The 18,707-nt window shown below is 42.9% G+C and overlaps 1 protein-coding gene across 1 annotated transcript in view; it reads right to left on the reverse strand.

Moving 5' to 3' along the window:
* The window catches only part of LOC109922435 (probetacellulin-like), a 46,649-nt gene extending 43,743 nt beyond the window's left edge, over nt 1-2,906 (reverse strand). The window contains exon 1 of the mRNA XM_020522484.2: nt 2,809-2,906. Coding sequence (XP_020378073.1) covers nt 2,809-2,860 — 52 coding nt within the window. The 5' untranslated portion in view covers nt 2,861-2,906. The remainder of the gene's footprint in view (nt 1-2,808) is intronic.
* Nucleotides 2,907-18,707: the final 15,801 nt, after the last annotated feature.

Consider the following 18,707-nt stretch of genomic DNA (forward strand, 5'->3'; position numbering starts at 1 on the left):
CTTTCCTGCTTCTCTGATGCTGCCTGGCCTGCTGTGTTCATCCAGCTCTACACCCTGTTATCTCAGATTCTCCAGCATCGGCAGTAACTACTATCTCTAAGACTTTTCATTGTTGTTCCTTCAGTGTTGCTGGGTCAAAATCTTGGAAGTCCCTCCCTAATGGCATTGTGGGTCAATCTACAGCAGGTAAGAAATAAGAACATTTGGCCCCTCAAACTTGTTCAGTAGGATCACGGCTGATTGGATATCCCTAACACCCACTTTCCTGTCCTATCCCCGTAATCCTTGATTCCCCGACTGATCAAGAATCTCTCAGCCTTAAATATACACATCGGGCTCTGCCCCCCACAGCTCTCTGTAGCAAGGAATTCCAAAGAGTCACAACCCTCTGAGATAAGAAATTTCTCAACTCAGCAACGGTTCAAAGATGCAGCTCACCAACCCCTTCTCAAGGGCAGCTGAGGATGGGCAATAAATGCCATGCCCAGCCAGGGATGGCCACATCCTCAGCATCAACAAATAAAGAGTTTCCATTGTTCAAGAGTTGCTGTGTCTGTTTACGTCTGGATTGAGTAGATGGACTGAGCAGCCTGACAACTGGTGCCTGATGTTTGCGATTGGACAAGGTACAGATGTAGAGTTCTCCTCTGGAGGTTGGTGTCCGTGTGTCCGTGTGGCAGGGGAGGGGCAGGGGTAGGGGTTCTCAACGGACCCACCATCCATCTACAGGTTCCACTGGTACTCAGATCATTCCACGGTTTGTCAGACAGTAGAATTGGGATTTATGACTGGAAGCTTCAGAGCTGCTCGTGCAAAGCCAGCACATTTACATAACCATGCACTCGCACAGAAATCAGTAATTCTGACAATCTCAGAATGTATATTAATAAATAACTCGCTGCAGATAAGGAGAAAAGAGCTGTGTCAAATTCACTGTCCAGAAACATGCCAGGCTGGAGTATCTGTTTCACATAAACCTCCTCCCAATGTCTCCTTCCATTCCTTTCTCAAACAATTTTTTTTTTACAATTGCTCCTTAAAATCCATTCTCTACAACCACTCCTTTTCCCCACTCTCTGGGTAAAGACGTTTCTCCTGAATTCCTGTTGCTTTCATTAATGACTATCTTATTTTTAATAATTGAAGGTAATTCATTCATTGGATGAGGGGGTCACCAACATTTATTGTCCATTCCTAACTGCCTCGAATTAAGAGTCAACCACGTTGCTGTGGGTCTGGAGTCACGTGTAGGCCAGACTAGGTAAGGATGGCAGATTTCCTTCCCTAAAGAACATTAGTGAATCAGATGGGTTTTTCCCAATGTTCACAGTCATCACTAGACTCTTAATTCCAGATGTTCACTGAATTTAAATTTCACTATCTGTCGTGGCAGGATTTGAACCCAGGTCCCCAGAACATTACCCGAGTGTGTGGATTAACAGCCCAGTGATAATACCACGAGGCCATCACCAGCTCCGACTCCCCCCAACCCTTCTAATTCAGTGATCCGCGTATGGCCTGGAGGAAGTTTTGTGGCACAGAGTATAGATTTGCTACCTCTAAACCAGACACTCCAGGTTTGAATCCAACTCCAGGACCTATTGGTCAATAATGTCAATATGTAGGGTATCCACCCATGAATGTTTCTGGTTACCCCTCAGGCAGGCAGGAAGGAGGCAGGAGTTCCTTGCTCAGACAGGGCAATGGCAAGCCACTCTGACACCTTTCCAAGAGAAATCATGGACCAGTAGCTTCAGGTTCATGGTCATCAATGCTGTGTTAAGGTGTGATACCTGAAGGAGGGGAGTATAGAGGAAGAGAGAGAAAGAAAAATAACTCACTCCCTAAGGGCACTGTGGGTTAATCTACAGCAGCTCACCCCCACCTTCTCAAGGGGCAACCAGGGACAGGTAATAAATATTAGACCCAGCCGGTGATACCCGCACCCCACAAAATGGGAAAATTAGTAAATTAATAAAATAAAAAAGGACAGAGATCTAGTCTTCACCACAGAAAGGGAATGTTTTCTCTGTGACTGCCTCACTGAACTCCATCACCCAAAGAGTCAAGTATTTGAGTAACAATTACAAGACAGCAATTCTAGAGATGATCATAATCTAAAAAAAGGTTTGAGCAGGAGATTCCAAAACATGTTCTCCATTTTTGGCATGTTTGATCTAAGTGATGTCAGTGCTGTACCAGAAGGTTTCCATTTGCAGTTTTAAAAATCAAGTGAACCAGGTTAGGATTAGTCCACGCCAAACACAGTCTTACAGTCATCTCAAATTTGCATGGGGAAAAATATTGCATTTTTATAGCACCTTTCACATCTTCAGGTCACTCCACAGAGCTGCTAGCAGGAAAAGTAGGAGCAAGAGGAGACCATTCAGCCTTCTAGCCTGGTGTACAATGCAATTAGTTTGTAACTTATCTGTGTCTTAACTTTATCCACTCATCTTTGTTCTGTTACCCTTAACCAACTTGTGCAATAAAATCCTAGCAATCTCAGTTTTGCTATACATGTTTCATTTCCATGCTCCACAGGGATTTGGGGGACAGAGTTCCTGATTTCCACTCCTCGTTGTGTGAGAAAGTGCTTTCTGATATCATTCAAACCCCACACCCCTGAGCTCATAGTTGCTCTCAATCTATCTCATTAACTCCTGAAATTAGGGCCTCAACTAGATATCTCTATAAAACATCCGAACTCGAGGGATTTAGGAACATCCTTATCGTCTTCTGTGATGTGAACAGATCACACACATTAACACCATGGGATTATTAATACCACAGACTGTGCTTTCATACCTGTGCAGTTCATTTGCCTTCCAGATGCACATAAATGTTTCTCTGCTTCCATTGTAAGAGTAGAATTCACATCAGAAGCTGTTTGATTGCACCAGGCCCAACCTAAACAAGTTGAAAACAGGTTTTAGTTTTCAGCTACAAACAAATCTTTATGTTTGGGTAAAATTGCAAGGCAGATTCAGCTGAGAACTAGTCCATTCAGCCCAAGTGATCCATGCCAGTTTTGATTGCTTCACATGAGGCTCCTTCTTCAAATTATTAGCAAAGCCCTCGCCGTTGCTTTTGGCCCCCACTACAAACTACATTCCCTAGCCACTGGCTCCATCCTTCTCCCTGGCAACTATCCAAAGCTGAACCAAGCTGTTCAGTGTCAGTGACCCTGAAATGAATTTTTTAGCCACCTATCAGCATCATTACCAACACTGCCTGTTTCACCTCAGGCTAACTATCTGACTCTGTCCCTACCTTAGATCATCCGCTGCGGAAAACCTATTCACGTTTTAGTTACCTCTAGTCTCGACTATTCTAAAGCACAGTTAGCTGCTTTCCCATGTCTGAACCCTTTGTAAAATTCAGGCTGTCTAATTGCAGTGGTCATTGTTATGATTCTGGTAAAGACACACAATCAAATTTTAATTTCCATCAGCTCATTGTTATTCCTGAGACCTGTAAATGGATTAAAATGATTTTTAAAAAATGAGAAAACATGGACCTGCAGTGGTCACCTGATGACAGATTGATGCAAGATTTGCGGAATAATTAAAACCATTTGCGCTGAAATTACCATTTTTACCTAAAGGTATCAAAATCAGGCAGCTGCGTCAGTGTCAAGAAATTTGCAACTCCTGCATAAATTCACATGTATATGATAATTTCACATACTGGGAGATAAAATGCTCACTAGCTTTGAAAGAAAGACAACGAGGCTACACACCAGAACCTGCACTGAACTATATTTCAACAACAGAGCAGAGAGAAGGAAAAATGAATTTGCGACAACAACAGCAGGAATTCTCTCTCCCTGCCAGTTCCTCTCATCATCTTGGAATACAGTGCCTGATGAAAAAACAAATTGTGAAAACAACATTCACTGACAAAACAAAGGTCTTTCCAACAGATACCAGTTAACAATTACACAACTGTACTCTCAGAATGTAACACCTCCTAGGATATTAAGAACTATGAAATTTTATGACTTTTATTCTCTCTGTCTATACCAGACACTTATCCTTTTAAAGTTTAAACTCTGTCTTTGTGTTCTTAATATTGTATTTTTACTATTTCCCATCCTCCTCCTTGGGGTTTGTAAATACTAACATTTATCTTTTTTACACTCAATAAAACCTTAGTAATTGGACCTTCCATTTTTAAATGAACAACACTTTAATGGAGAGAGATAGTAGGAACTGCAGATGCTGGAGAATCTGAGATAACAAGGTGTAGAGCTGGATGAACACAGCAGGCCAAGCAGCATCAGAGGAGCAGGAAGGCTGACGTTTCAGGCCTAGACCCTTCATCAGAAAAAGGGTCTTCTGAAGAAGGGTCTAGGCCCAAAACGTCAGCTTTCCTGCTCGGCCTGCTGTGTTCATCTAGCTCTACACTTTGTTATCTCTAACACTTTAATTGAAGTGTGATAGCCGCTTGCTTAAAAAGAAATTTTTATATAAATTTGTTATGATGGACTGAGAGGTGGTTAAAAAGATGGGAGCTAGCTCCCCCTTCTCATCTGGTTACAACACCAGATGCGATGGAATTCCGTTCACATATTAGACCACTGTAAATTGATCTCCCTTGATACCTGGTCTCTCAACATCAACTCAATTTTGAAATTCTCATTCTCATTTTCAAATCCTTCCATGGTCAATCCTTACTGGTGTAATCTCTAGCAGTGCCTAGATCTCCTGTCTGGTCTCTTGAATATCCCAGATAGTCACTGTCCCCATCATTAGCAGCCGAGCCTTCAGCTGCCTGAACTCCAAGCTCTGGAACTCCCTGTCTATACCTCTCAGTCTCTCTTTCTTAACACGTAACTCTTTGTCCAAACTGTTGGCCATTTGTTTTAATATCCCTCTGTGGTTTGCACCACAGCCCACATGACAGGTTGTTTGGCACATTTGGTTCTGTTGAAACATGCTATAAATGAAGCCCACAGTTGTTTCAATATTAAATCTGCCTTATCAGAGACATTTGCAGACTCAGAGTCACAATTGCATAGAATGGGCCAATCAAGTCTGTTTCCTTTAATTCGTTCCTCCACAAACCCTACCCTGCCTATTTCCAGGCCTTGGTCATGCTTATCAACTGTCAAATATCTAACTCCTCCCAGTTCCGGCAAAAGATCAAAGCTGAAACATTAATCACATCACTTTCTTTTTCACTCCCTGCAGGTCTGCCAACTGTTCTCACTCTCATCGAAGGTACTTGGTGTCACAGCCAAAAATCAGTGTTGATTCATACCAGAGGTAACCTTTAATGTGTTGGACATAGTGGGTCTACTGTACTTAATGTCAACACCATGACTCAATGAATAATAATGAGAAACAAACACAGAATGCTGGAGAAACTCAGCAGGTCTGGCAGCATCCACAGAGAGAGAAACAGAGTTAACATTTCGAGTCTGGTATAACTGTTCTTCTGAACTGGAGTAATTGCACATGAAACATTAACTCTGTTTTTCTCTCTCCATAGATGCTGCCAGACCCACCGAGTTTCCCCAGCATTCTGTGTTTCCAGCATCTGCAGTATTTTGCAATTATTCCTATAGAATTGAAGCAAGACTTCACTTCTCCAGTACTCATATCCGCTTACCAATCAAGAATCTATTTCTGCCTTAAAGACACTCGATGACTTGCTAAAGCTTGTGAGAGCATCACTGGCAAGACCAAGAGAGTTTTGAAGTTAAGCTTTTGCTTAACTGGAAGCCAACGTAGGTCAGTGTGCACAGGGCTGATGGGTGAACGGTACGTTGAAAAATTAGGAAATTGAATAGCAGAGTTTTGGATAAGTATGACTTTATGAATGTATTTGTTCTGGGTTACAAAGCTTGTGTATATCAAAGTCAAACATTTAGTTAGGATTATCACTGGAGAGAGGACACCTTGTTCCAACCTTCTTTCATGGATATTCCTCTACATCTTCTTGCTGTGAAAGCTCTCAAAATGAGAAGTCTCCCATTATCAATAACACTTCCTCAAGAAATCAAATTTCTATCTTAAACATTTACTGTATATGTAACAATATCTTTTGGCAAACAAATTAAATTGCTAAGATAACACAGTGTGGAGCTGGAGGAACACAGCAGGCCAGGCAGCAGAGGAGCAGGAAAGCTGGCAGCAGAGGAGCAGGAAAGCTGACGTTTCGGGTCAGGACCCTGCCTGGCCTGCTGTGTTCCTCCATCTCCACACAGTGTTAACTCTGACTCCAGCATCTGCAGTTCTTACTATCTCTAATTTAAATTACTATTTTGAGAAACAAATCCATTAAGATGTAACTGACCAGATGAAATGACAGAACCTGCTTCTGAAAGGTGATCCAGTTGCTAAGTGGTAATTGGAAAATCTTTGCTTTAACTGCACATTGCATTTGGCACACCAGCCGAATCCACAACAAATCACTTGTGAGACTGACTCATTCTAAAAACAGCCACAAGGATCACCAACGACTGACTTTCAAAGTGGCCTAGCAAACCTCTTCTTTCAGGTCAAACTGCTCCAAAGAACAGCAAGAAGACAGAGAATGATACCTTGTTTTTAAGGATGTTTGGTAGTTAGACACAACGGAGTATTATGCTGGGCTGTTTCAGGGGATAGTTCAGAGTCAACCACATTGCTGTGGGTCTGGAGTCACATGTAGGCCAGACCAGGTGAGGATGGCTTTCCTGAACGTCATTAGTGAATGACTTGGATTTTTCCCAACAATAGTTTCATGATTATTAAAAACTTATTTAATGCTCCTGTAATTTTTATTTTTTTCTTTATTCATTCATTCACGGGATGAGGACATCGCTGACTAGGCAGCATTTATTGTCCATCCCTAATTGCCCAGAGGGCAGTTCAGAGTCAACTACATTGCTGTGGGTCTGGAGTCACATGTAGGCCAGACCAGGTAAGAGCAGCAGTTTCCTTCCCTAAAGGACATTAGTGAACCAGATGGGATTTTCCTGACAATCGACAATTCATGGATTCATGGTCATCATTAGATTTTTAATTACAGATATTTATTGAATTCAAATTCCACCATCTGCCGTGGCGGGATTCAAACCCCAGTCCCCAGAACGTTATCTGGGTTTCTAGATTAACAGTCCAGCGATAATACCACTAGGCCATTCCCTGAATGCCTCCCCTGGATGAGTATCAGGTTACACTGATAATGTTTGATATAAAAAGAGGCTTGGGTGGAGTGTGAAGACCAGTTGGGTGTATTTGAACAGGGTGAATGCAGATAGAGTCTGGCTGGCCTTGCCGAGCCCTCTTCATTAGATATTATCTAACGAACATGCCCAAACATATCACAGTACACCTCTGAAGCAGGTGGGACTTGAACACATGCCTCCTGACTCAGAGGGAGGGACACTACCACTGTGTCACAACAGCCCTAGACTTCCCCATTATCATCACGTACCAAAGTTGGGAGTCTCTTAGACTCTTATTGCAAGCAGCCTGACTCAGTGATGTTTCAAAACATACACGTCAGCTAACATCCAAAACTGCTTCAACACCATTGCTGGCCAAGGACTGACCCAGCAGTGTTGCCAACAGTCAGCAGCAAGGTACCCTGGGAGTTCTCAACATTGACTCCAGATCCCTGAGGTCTCATGGCATCAGGTCAAACATGAACAAGGAAACCTACTCTCGAGAAACCGGCTCTGTCATTCAACTCAATCGTGGCTGATCTAATCTCATCTCGTTGAATGGTGGAACAGGCTTGAGGAGCTATTCCTGTTCCTATGATTGCTCCATATTATCCCCCTACTCCCTCACTAATCAGCTATCAACTTCTGCCTTAAAGATGTTCAAAGGTTCTGCTTTCCCCACCTTTTGAGGAAAAGAGTGCCAAAAACTCACAAGACTTTGAGAAAAATGTGCTCCTCATCTGTCTAAGAACAAGAGGTTACCTATTTAAAACTGTGACTCCTGGTTCGAGATTCTCCCACAAGAGAGAACACCTCCTCCACATCTACCCTGTCAAGACACCGCAGGGTCTTCTATGTTTTAATCAAGTCACCTCTTACTCCTCTAGAGTCCAGCAGATGCAACATTTCCTCATTACCTGCCCATTCTAGCTACTGTGTCAGGAATAGAAACAGTAAGTGCTGGAGAAACTCAGCAGTTCTGTGCAGAGAGAAACAGAGTTCACATTTCAATGAGTCTTCTTCAGAACTGACAGGGCTGGAATCTGTTTTTTTTGCTGTTAATAAAAGGGGAAGGAGGGTGAGCATGTGGAAAAGATAGTGAGGGTTCCCAGAGTAAAATACAAAGTGACTATTAATGGTGGTAAGGGGGAAATTAAGAAACAGAGTAGGCATTAATAGTAGAAAATAGTACAGATCATCTGAGAGCAAACAAATGCACAGAAACTACTGGGTAATCAAAATGGAGGTCAGTGCTACTGTCTGAAGTTATTGAACTCGATATTAAGCCCAGAAGGTTTTAAAGTACCGAAATGGAAAAATGAGGTTCTTTCCAATTGTGTTAAGCTTTGTTAGAGTTCTACAGCAAGCCTAGGCCAGAGCTGATAGCACAGGAGGACAAAATGTGCCTTCGTCAGCATCTGAAGAGCTGAATTCCTGGGATTAGGTAAGAATGACTGCCCTTGAAATCAAGGCAGCAAGTGACTGAATATGGTATCAAGGAGCTCAAAGCAAAACTAGAGTCAATGGGAATCAGGAGGAATAGTCTCCACTGGTTAGAATCATACCGTTACTTATTTTAGCATTTTGCATCCTATGCACATGCATCACAGTTGGTACGGCAACTGCTGTGCCCAAGACTACAAGAAATTACAGAGAGATGTGAACGCAGCCCAGTGTATCACACAAACCAGTCTGCCATCCATTGACTCCACCTGTACTTCCCACTACCTCAGGAAAGCAACCAACATAATGACAGAAGTACAAGTAAGCGAGGAGGGGGAGTTGCCCTTTGATAAGGGAAGACATAACAAGTATTTAGAGAGAATATTCTTAATGGGTCATCAAATGAGGCCATATGGTTAGAACGTAGACACAAGAAGGGGGTGGTCACTCTGTTGGGACTGTATTATACACCCACAAATAGCCAGCAGGTAGTAGAGAAGCAGACATGTAGAGAGATTGCAGATACCTGTAGTAATAATAGAGCAGTATTGCTTGGAGATTTTAATTTCCCCTGTATTGACTTGGCCACCCAGACGACGTGGAATTTGTCAGATGTGTCCAAGAAAGTTTCCTAAATCAATATGTAGAGGGGCCTACTCAGGAGGATGCAACACTGGACCTCCTCTCAGGAAACGAGGCCAGGCAAGTGACTGAAGTGTCAGTCAGAGACCACTTTGGCTCCAGTGACCGTAACTCTCTTAGTTTTAACATAGTTATGGAAAAAGATAGGACAGGTCCCCAGATTAAGGGGCTGAACAGGAGCAGGGCCAATTTTGGGGACATTCAGCAGGATCTAGCAGAGGTCGATTGGGTGAGTCTGTTTGAAGGCAAAGGAACGACTTGCAAATGGGAGGTTTTCAAAAGTGTGATATCAAGAGTCCAGAGACAGTCTGTCCCTGTTAGGGTGAAGGGAAAAGCTGCAGGTTTAGGGATCCCTGGCTAATGAGGGATATTGAGGCTCTGGTCAGGAAAAAGAAGGTGGCATACATTGGGTTTAAGCTATCAGGCTCAAGTGAATCCCTAGATGACTATAAAAAGTTTAGGAGCACGGTTAAGAGGGAAATCAGAAGAGCAAAAAGAGGGTACAAGATGGATCTGGCAGATAAGGTTAAAGATAATCCCAAGAAGTTCTATAGCTGTATTAAGAGTAACAGGGAGGCTAGGGAGAGAATAGGTCCCCTTAAAGATCAGCATGGCCATCAGTATTTACTGAGGAGAGAATAATGGATGCTAAGGAAATAAGGGAAACAAGTGGGGACGTTTTGGACCGCATACATTTTACCAGAGAGTTGGTGTTTGCAGCCTTAGAACGCATTAAGGTGGATAAATCCTCTGGGCCTGATCAAGTCCATCCTTTGATGTTGTGGGAGGCCAGGGAAGAAATTACAGAGACCCTCGCAGAGATTTTTGCTTCATCTTTAGCCACTGGTGAAGTTCCAGAAGACTCGAGGGTAGCTAATGTTGTTCCATTGTTTAAGAAGGATAGCAAAGACAAGCCAGGGACCTACAGGCCAGTGAGCCCGACATCAGTGGTAGGCAGGTTATTGGAGAGGATACTGAGGGACAGGATCAACCATTTGAATAGCCAAGGTCTGATTAGGGATAGTCAGCATGGATTTGTGCGTGGAAGTCATGACTGACAAATCTTTTTGAGTTTTTTTGAAGAGGTAACCAAGAGGATAGATGAGGATAGGGCAGTGGATGTTGTCTATATGGACTTTAGTAAGTTAGGTTAGTCATGAAAGTTAGGTTGCATGGTATCCAGGAAGAGCTAGCTAATTGGATTCAAAATTAGCTCGATGGTAGGAAACAGAGGGTGATGGTTGAAGGTTGTTTCTCAGACGGGAGGCCTGTGACTTGTGGTATGCCACAGGGATCGGTGCTGGGACCTTTGTTATTTGTTATTTACATAAATGATCTGGATGTGAATGTACAGGCATGATTAGTAAGTTTGTGGATGATACAAAATTAGGAGGTATTGTTGATAGCGAGGAAGGTTATCAAAGATTACAGAGGGATCTTGATCAGATGGGGAAGTGGACTGAGGATTGGCAAATGCAATTCAATACAGATAAGTGTGAAGTGTTGTACTTTGGAAAGTCAAACCAAGGTAGGACTTATACAGTAAATGGTAAGATCCTGAGGAGTGTTGTGGAGCAGAGGGACCTAGGAGTACAAGTACATAGTTCATTGAAAGCAGTGTCACAGGTGGACAGGGTGGTGAAGAAGGCATTTAGCATGCTGGCCTTCATCGGTTGAGGCATTGAGTTTAGGAGTTGGGGCGTTATGTCACAGTTGTACAAATCGTTGGTGAGGCCGCACTTGGAGTATTGTGTACAGTTTTGGTCACCCTGTTCTAGGGAAGACATAGTTAAACTGGAAAGTGTGCAAAGAATATTTATGAGGATGTTGCCAGGACAAATAGGCCAGAGTTATAGGGAGAGGTTGGCCAGGATAAGTCTTCATTCCTTGTAACATAGGAGAATGACGGGTGACCTTATTGAGGCATATAAAATCATGAGGGGCATAGATAGGATAAATGCGTATAGTATTTTTCCCAGGGATGGGGAATTGAAAACCAGAGGGCATAGGTTTAAGGTGAGAGAGGAAAGATTTAAGAAGCACCTGAGGGGCAACTTCTTCACGCAGAGAGCGGTGTGAATATGGAATGGGCTGCCAGAGAAAGTGGTTGAGGCAGGTACAATGGCAACATTTAAAAACCATTTGGATAGGTACATGGATGGGAAGGGTCTAGAGGGATATGGACCAAATGTGGAGAATTGGAACTAGCTGAGTGGGCACCATGGTCAGCATGGACCAGTTTGGGCCGAAGGGCCTGTTTCCATGCTGTATTACTCTGTGACTCTATAATCAGAGACCCCTCCCAGTTATACTCTCTTCCACCCTTTTCCATCAGGCAGAAGATACAAAAGTTTGAAAACACGTATCAACATGTAACAGCAGCTTTCTCCCCGCTTCTTATTAACAGACCTCTCATATGAGAGTTGATTTTTCTCTGTACCCTCTCTATAGCTGTAACACAATATTCTGCATTTTGTTCTAATACCCCGATGTAAGATTTAATTGTCTGGACAGCATGTAAATCAAAACTTTTCACATGTGACAATAATAAATCAAATCAAAGGTTGTTGAAGGCTTGCTACACGTTTTAAAAGCAAGTAACCTGACACTCATAGGAAGTACTGTTTACAAAGCTGCTTGTTCAAGCACTGGGAGAAGTCTAGTTACACTCAAGCTGGAGACAGACACTGTATAAAAGAAGAAGCTTTGGCTGGAAACTAGTGGTTGATTAACTGGTCACTGGTCCACAGACCAATCAATGACAAAGGTCTCTACCTATCAACAAGTATGGGATTGGCTTCCCTGAAGCAGAACAGTTTGGAGTGTGAATGAGATAGAAACCATTGGTTCTCTGGAGGAGCAAGAGCTACCTCTGATCTTTGCACCAGCTTAAGGCTGAAGAAAGGCAGTTTATTTTTTCCTCAGTTATTGTTGTAAACTTAAGCCAGAGACTTTATAAAGTGTGAACCAGCCACCCTGTGCCTTCTAGAAGCAAGTTGAAAGTATCTAGAGAAGAGAATCAAGGAGCAGCATGTCCTGACAAATCAAAAAGGATCATCTCAGTGAGCCCTGTAAACAGGGAACACCAAACAGCGTTCCCAATCTTTCCCTCTGTCTGTGACATTCATGTTTTCCTTCCTGCCTGTCTGTCTGTGTAGGGACTGTTTATAAGAGAGTTTTAACCAGTACCGATGTATGTCCTCAGTTCACAATTATCTGTAGTTAATTTTCTTGATTTGTAATAAATATCAATTCTTGATCAGTATAGAAACTTAGCCCATGTTTTCTGTCAACCTGGGTTTGAAAATGAAGTGCACTTTTAAAAATCTTTAACTTTTGTGATGACTCCTCAAATAGCAGATGGGGAATCAAGTCCTGCTATACCAGTGCTACACAACAGCTGGCACATAGGAAGACAGCTGTGGTTATTGGAGTTCACCCATCTCAGCTCCAGGACATCTCTGCAGGAGTTCCTTAGGGTAATATCCTAGACCCAACCATCTTCAGCTGCTTCATCAATGACTTTCCCTCCATCATAAGGTCAGAAATGGGGATGTTCACTGATAATTACACAATGTTCAGCACCATTCGTGACTCCTCAGATACTGAAGCAGTCCATGTCCAAATGCAACAAGATCTGGACAATATCCAGGCTTGGGCTGACAAGTAACATTTACACCATACAAATGCCAAGCAATGACCAACCTAAACAAGAAAGAATCTAACACTGTCCCTTGACATTTAATGTCATTATAATTATGGAATCCCCCAAGACCAACATCCTGGGTGTTACTATTATTCAGAAACTGAATTGGACTCAGAACATAAATACAGTGACTACAAAAGCAGGTCAGAGACTAGGAATATCCTAACAAATAACTCACCTCCTGACTCCCCAAAGCCTGTTCCACCATCTACAAGGCACAAGTCAGGAGTGTGATGGAACCTCCCCACTTGCCTGGATGAGTGCAGCCCCAACAACACTCAAGAAGCTTGACACCATCCAGGACAAAGCAGTCCAGTTGATTGGTACCACATCCACAAACATCCACTCCCTCCACCACCGACACTCAGTAGCAGCAGTGTATACTATCTACAAGATGCACTGCAGAAATTCACCAAAGATCCTCAGGCAGCACCTTCCAAACCCACGACCGCTTTCATCTAGAACGGCAAGGACAGCAGGTACATGGGAACACCACCCCCTGCAAGTTCCCCTCCAGGCTACTTACCCTCCTGACTTGGAAATATATCATCGTTCCTTCAGTGTCGCCGGGTCAAAATCCTGGAATTCCCGTCCTAAGGGCATTGTGGGTCTATCTACAGCAGCACAAGGACCTTCAGATAGAAGTGGGACAAGGACATAAACGACACAGCTTTGCAGAGCAATTATACGCAGAAATATAGGAAAACCCCATGGATCAAGACTTTAAAGTGAAAAGGTAAAATCAGATGATTTCTCAGTTTCTTCAGTTTCTTCTTGATGAGTTCATGTTGCTGTCAGTCACAGAACGATGGGAAATTTTCAGAGCCGCTTTCAGATTTGATTTAGAAGTGGTTAGGAATCCTGGTATTTGAAACTTAATGAGGGTTTGTCCAAACTACTTTACAGAGAGAGATATCAGGAACACTGCTTTCAGATCAAAGCTCAGACTCTTATAGAGAGACAACATCCTTGCAAAGTTCTTCAGCAACTGCCCACAACTTCTATACTGCCAAAACACCCATTACCTCAGTCCAGAGGCTGTTGCTAGGTGATGGCAGCATAGACCCATCTTTACAGGACTGTTTGCTGCACAATTAAAATCAATAAAACATCACCTTTATCTCAGTCTAAAACTTTTCTGAACACTGCCTTCCAAAATTACTTGCCTTTTTTAGTAAACAGTTAATAGACCATAGGCTCTTTTACATGTTTGATTGAAATTACAAAGTCAATCATATGATAAAACCTCTGCAACTCAGTCATGGCTAAACATCCATTTTCCAATTCTCATTATCCATAAATATACGTGTTCCCAATACAGCTAAAGCCCACATTCCCCGAATCACATGTTAAAAATCCACTCCACAGGAGTGGAACTATAACACAGCACATGCTAAATGGTACAGCAGGATGATATGGACAGTGCTAGCAATCCTATAACCAATAAAACTGCACGCTAGATCTGCTACATACAAATATAAATGATAGGGGCAATTAATGAGAGATGGTGGTTTTATAATCATCATCCTCAATGATGGAGGACCCCAGAACATCAGTGTAAAAATCTCTGGAACTATTTTAAGCCAGAAATGCCAAGTTGATGTTTCATCCCAGCCTCCTCCAGTGGTCTCCAGCACCGCAGAGGCTAGTCTTCAGCCAATTCGATTCACTGCACGTGATATCAAGAAAGACAATTATACTGAGGACCTGTGCTCCAGCACTCGCCACCCCAAGTTGAGCTGTTCCAGTATAACCTGGCATTGCGGAAAACTGCCCAGGTGTATCCGAAACACAAAAAGTAGGACAAATCCATTCTGTCAGATTCCTCTCAATCATCAGGAAAATAACCCACAGTACGACCAGTGCCAGAGGGAGTGTTGCACACCCAGCTACAGCCTCTGGATGGGATGGAAAACTGAGATCCCAATGCTCATTCAAATGGATGTATAAGATCTATTTTACTATTATTTACTCGCATGATGTGGGCATCACGGGCCGGGCCCAGCATTTAGTGCCCATCCCTAGCTGTCCCTTGAGAAGGTGGGGGTGAGCTGCCTTCTTGAACAGCTGCAGTCCATGTGCCATAGGGTGACCCACAATGCCCTTAGGGAGGGAATTCCAGGATTTTGACCCAGAGACACTGAAGGAGTGGTGATATATTTCCAAGTCAGGTGGTGAGTGGCTTGGAGGGGAACTTGCAGGGGGGTGGTGTTCCCATGTATCTGCTGCCCTTGTCCTTCTAGATCGAAGTGGTCGTGGGTTTGGAAGGTGCTGTCTGACGATCTTTGGTAAATTTCTTGCAGTGCTACAAGTAGCTGAGTTCTTGCCAATATCCTGACTAACATTAATATCCCAGCCAATACTACTAACAACAGTTGATCTGCTTTGTAGGATCTTATTGCATGTGGATTGACTGCTGTATTTCTTACAACAGTTCAAAGATGCCTTCATTGGCTGCAAAATTATTTGAGATCCTTAGGTTATAAAGGAATTGTATCAAACATAAATCTTTTGTCTTTTCCTACTTTTTAAATCAAGGCAACAGGTTATACACAGAACAGGAGGAGGCCATTCAGTCCATCTTTCTTAATTTATGTCAAACCTATTTGTCCCTCTCGCCTTTCTCCAATAGCTCTGCCTCTTTATTTCCATTGAGGGACCATCTATCTCTCTCTAAAATCAATCGTTTCTGTTTCCACAGGCAGTGAGTTACAGGGTCATTTAACTGCCTGTTGCAAAGAGAAGAGACAGGATCAGGACTGTAGGTCACTGGCCCCTCAACACTGCAATGCCTTTTCCAGGCATTGTCCAGATATCAGAACTTCCTTTGCAAATTATAGAGTCATAGTCATACAGCATGGAAACGGACCCTTCGGTCCTAGCAGACCATATTCCCAAACTAAACTAGACCCACCTGCCTGCACTTGGCCCATGTCCCTCCAAACCTTCCTTGTTCACTTATCCAAATGTATTTTAAATGTTGTAACTGTATCTGTGTCTATCACTTCCTCTGGAAGTTCATTCCACACACGAACCACTCTCCGCGTAAACAAGTTGTCCCTCATGCACATTTTAAATCTTTCGCCTCTCAGCTTAAAAGCATGCCCCTTAGTTTTGAACTCCGACACCTTAGGGATTCAGACACCTGCCACTCACCTTATCTATATCCCTCATGATTTTATAAACTTCTATAAGGTAACTCCTCAAACTCCTACGCTCCAGTGAAAAAAGTCCTAATTTTTCCAAGAAAGGCCCCGACCCGAAACGTCAACATTCCTGCTCCTATGATGCCGTCTGGCCTGCTGTGTTCCTCCCTAGTTTTTCCAATCTAATTTTATATCCCAAAGCCTCCACTCCTGGCAACATTCTGGTTAATCTTTTCTGAACTCTCTCCAATTTAATAATATCCTTCCTATTACAGGGTGACCAGAACTGCACACAGTACACCATAAGAGGCCTCATCAACGTACTGTACAATCTCAACATGACATCTCAACTCCTATACTCAATGGTCTAAGCAATGAAGACAAGCATGCTAAAAGCTTTTTCTACCTGTGATGCAAATTTCAGAGAATTACGTACCTGAATCCCTAGGTCTCTGTTCTACAACACTACCCAGGGCCTACCATTAATCGTATAAGTCCTGTTCTTGTTTGTATTACCAAAATGCAATACCTCATATTTATCCAAATTAAACTCCATCTGCCATTCCTCAGCCCATTGACACAATTGATCAAGATCCCTTTGTAATCTTAGATAACCTTCTTCACTGTCCACTATTCCACCAACCTTGGTGTTGCCTGAAGAGTTTTGAATGCCTCCTACATTCTCATCCAAAGTGGACCTAGAACTGATCCCTATAGAACACTGTTGATCACAGTCCTCCAGTGTGAAAAACAATCCTCCACCATCATTCTGTCTCCTACCGTTAAGCCAATTTTGTATCTGATTGGCAAGCTCACCCTAAATCCCATGTGATCTAACTTTACTAATTAGTCTACTATATGGAACTTTGTCAAAGGCTTTACTAAAGTCCAAGTAAACAATGTCCACCGCTCTCCCCTCATCAATCTTTTTGGTAACTTCATTAAAACATCAATCAAGTTTGAGAGACACAATTTCCCCTGCACAAAACCATGCTGACTATCCCTAATCAATCCTTGCTTCTCAAAATGTACGTAAATCCTGTCCTTCAGAATCACCTCAACTTACCCACCACTGCTGCTTTTAAAACACAAACTGAAATCCAAATGTCTTTTGCAAGTACCAACAGAAACTTGTAATTATTTGGTGCCTGTCACAATCATGACACAATTCAGCAATTTACAGCCAATGAAGTATTTTTGGAAGTAAGACAGGAAAGGCAGAGCTAGCTCCTATGAATAGCAATGTGAACATGAGCTGATGATCTGTTCCTGTGAGGCTAATTGATGGATAAACAAATGGTGGCCAGGTCGCCGGGGGAACTGACCTACTCCTCAACAACACAGTGCCATAGGATCATTTACATCCACCTGAGTGAGCGTCCAGCTAATGTTTTGTCTTTAAGATGGCACCTCCAACAGAGCAGCATTCCCTCAGGACTGTAGCATCAGACCAGACCCTGGTTTGAGAATCAAACACAGAACCTTGCGATTCCCAGTCAAGTGCTGCCCATTGAAGTATAGCTGACACACAAATAGGTTAAAAATGTGAAATACTAACAAACGGTCATCTGCAACATGGAAACATTGCAGTAGCCGAGTACACAGCGTTATCTTTCTTCATAACCCATAGATGGCTCCCGCCTGGGCCTGTAAGGAGCTGTGTCAGAGTATTTGCCTCGGGGGTTAACGTTACATTTCAGAACGTGGCTACAATCACACACAAGCACAGAAACAGGTGAAACTGTGATCCTTTCTCCCCATATCGACAGCAAGTCCCCCAAGGGACTGCAGACTAATTGCTCCATAAGTATTAGAAAGACTTTTTAAAAAAGTTTATGCAAACTCATTTGAAAATTACTCCAGTTTCATCAGTTAGCTAGATCGAGTTGTCCTATGTTCCACAAAATTATACAATTCATTTGAAGTCAAATTTGCTGAATTAAGAGAGTCCATAATACACACAAAAAACATCACATTCTCATTTTACTGTCATTATTTTGCTTAATTCAGGTTATTGGATTACACTAGGGGGCATAGGTTTAAGGTGAGAAGGTGAAAGTTTAAAGGAGATGTGTGAGCTAAGTATTTTTTTTAAACACCGACGGTAGTAGGTGCTTGGAATGTGCTGCCAGGGGAGGGGTTGGAAGCAGATATAATTGCGACATGTAAAAGGCATTTAAACAGGCACAGAATAGAGGGATATGGACTATGTGCAGGCAGATAGGATTAATTTAGAATGGCATCATAGTCGGCACAGAAATAGGGAGCTGATGGGCCTGTTCCTGTGCTGTACTGTTCTAATAAACAAAACTGACAGCCAGTACTTTGCCCGAGAATATCTTCGCTGGAATGACAGTGATGGAGCAGCCTGGAGCCTGAGCTGACTTCAACACCACACCACCAGCTTATATTTAAACAGTATTTCCCCATGTCACAGCATTCCCTCCCCCTCTCCGCCCCTCCTTCCTTCCCTCCCTCCTTCTCCCTCCCCCCACCTCCTTCCTTCCCTCCCTCCTTCTCCCTCCCCCCACCTCCTTCCATCCCTCCTACCTTTATGTCCCCCTCTCACGCGACACGTTGAATCCCCGTCCTTGCCCCCTCCTTCACACAC

The sequence above is a fragment of the Rhincodon typus genome, chromosome 1, assembly GCF_021869965.1.
Source record: "Rhincodon typus isolate 14 chromosome 1, sRhiTyp1.1, whole genome shotgun sequence".
NCBI lineage: Eukaryota > Metazoa > Chordata > Chondrichthyes > Orectolobiformes > Rhincodontidae > Rhincodon > Rhincodon typus.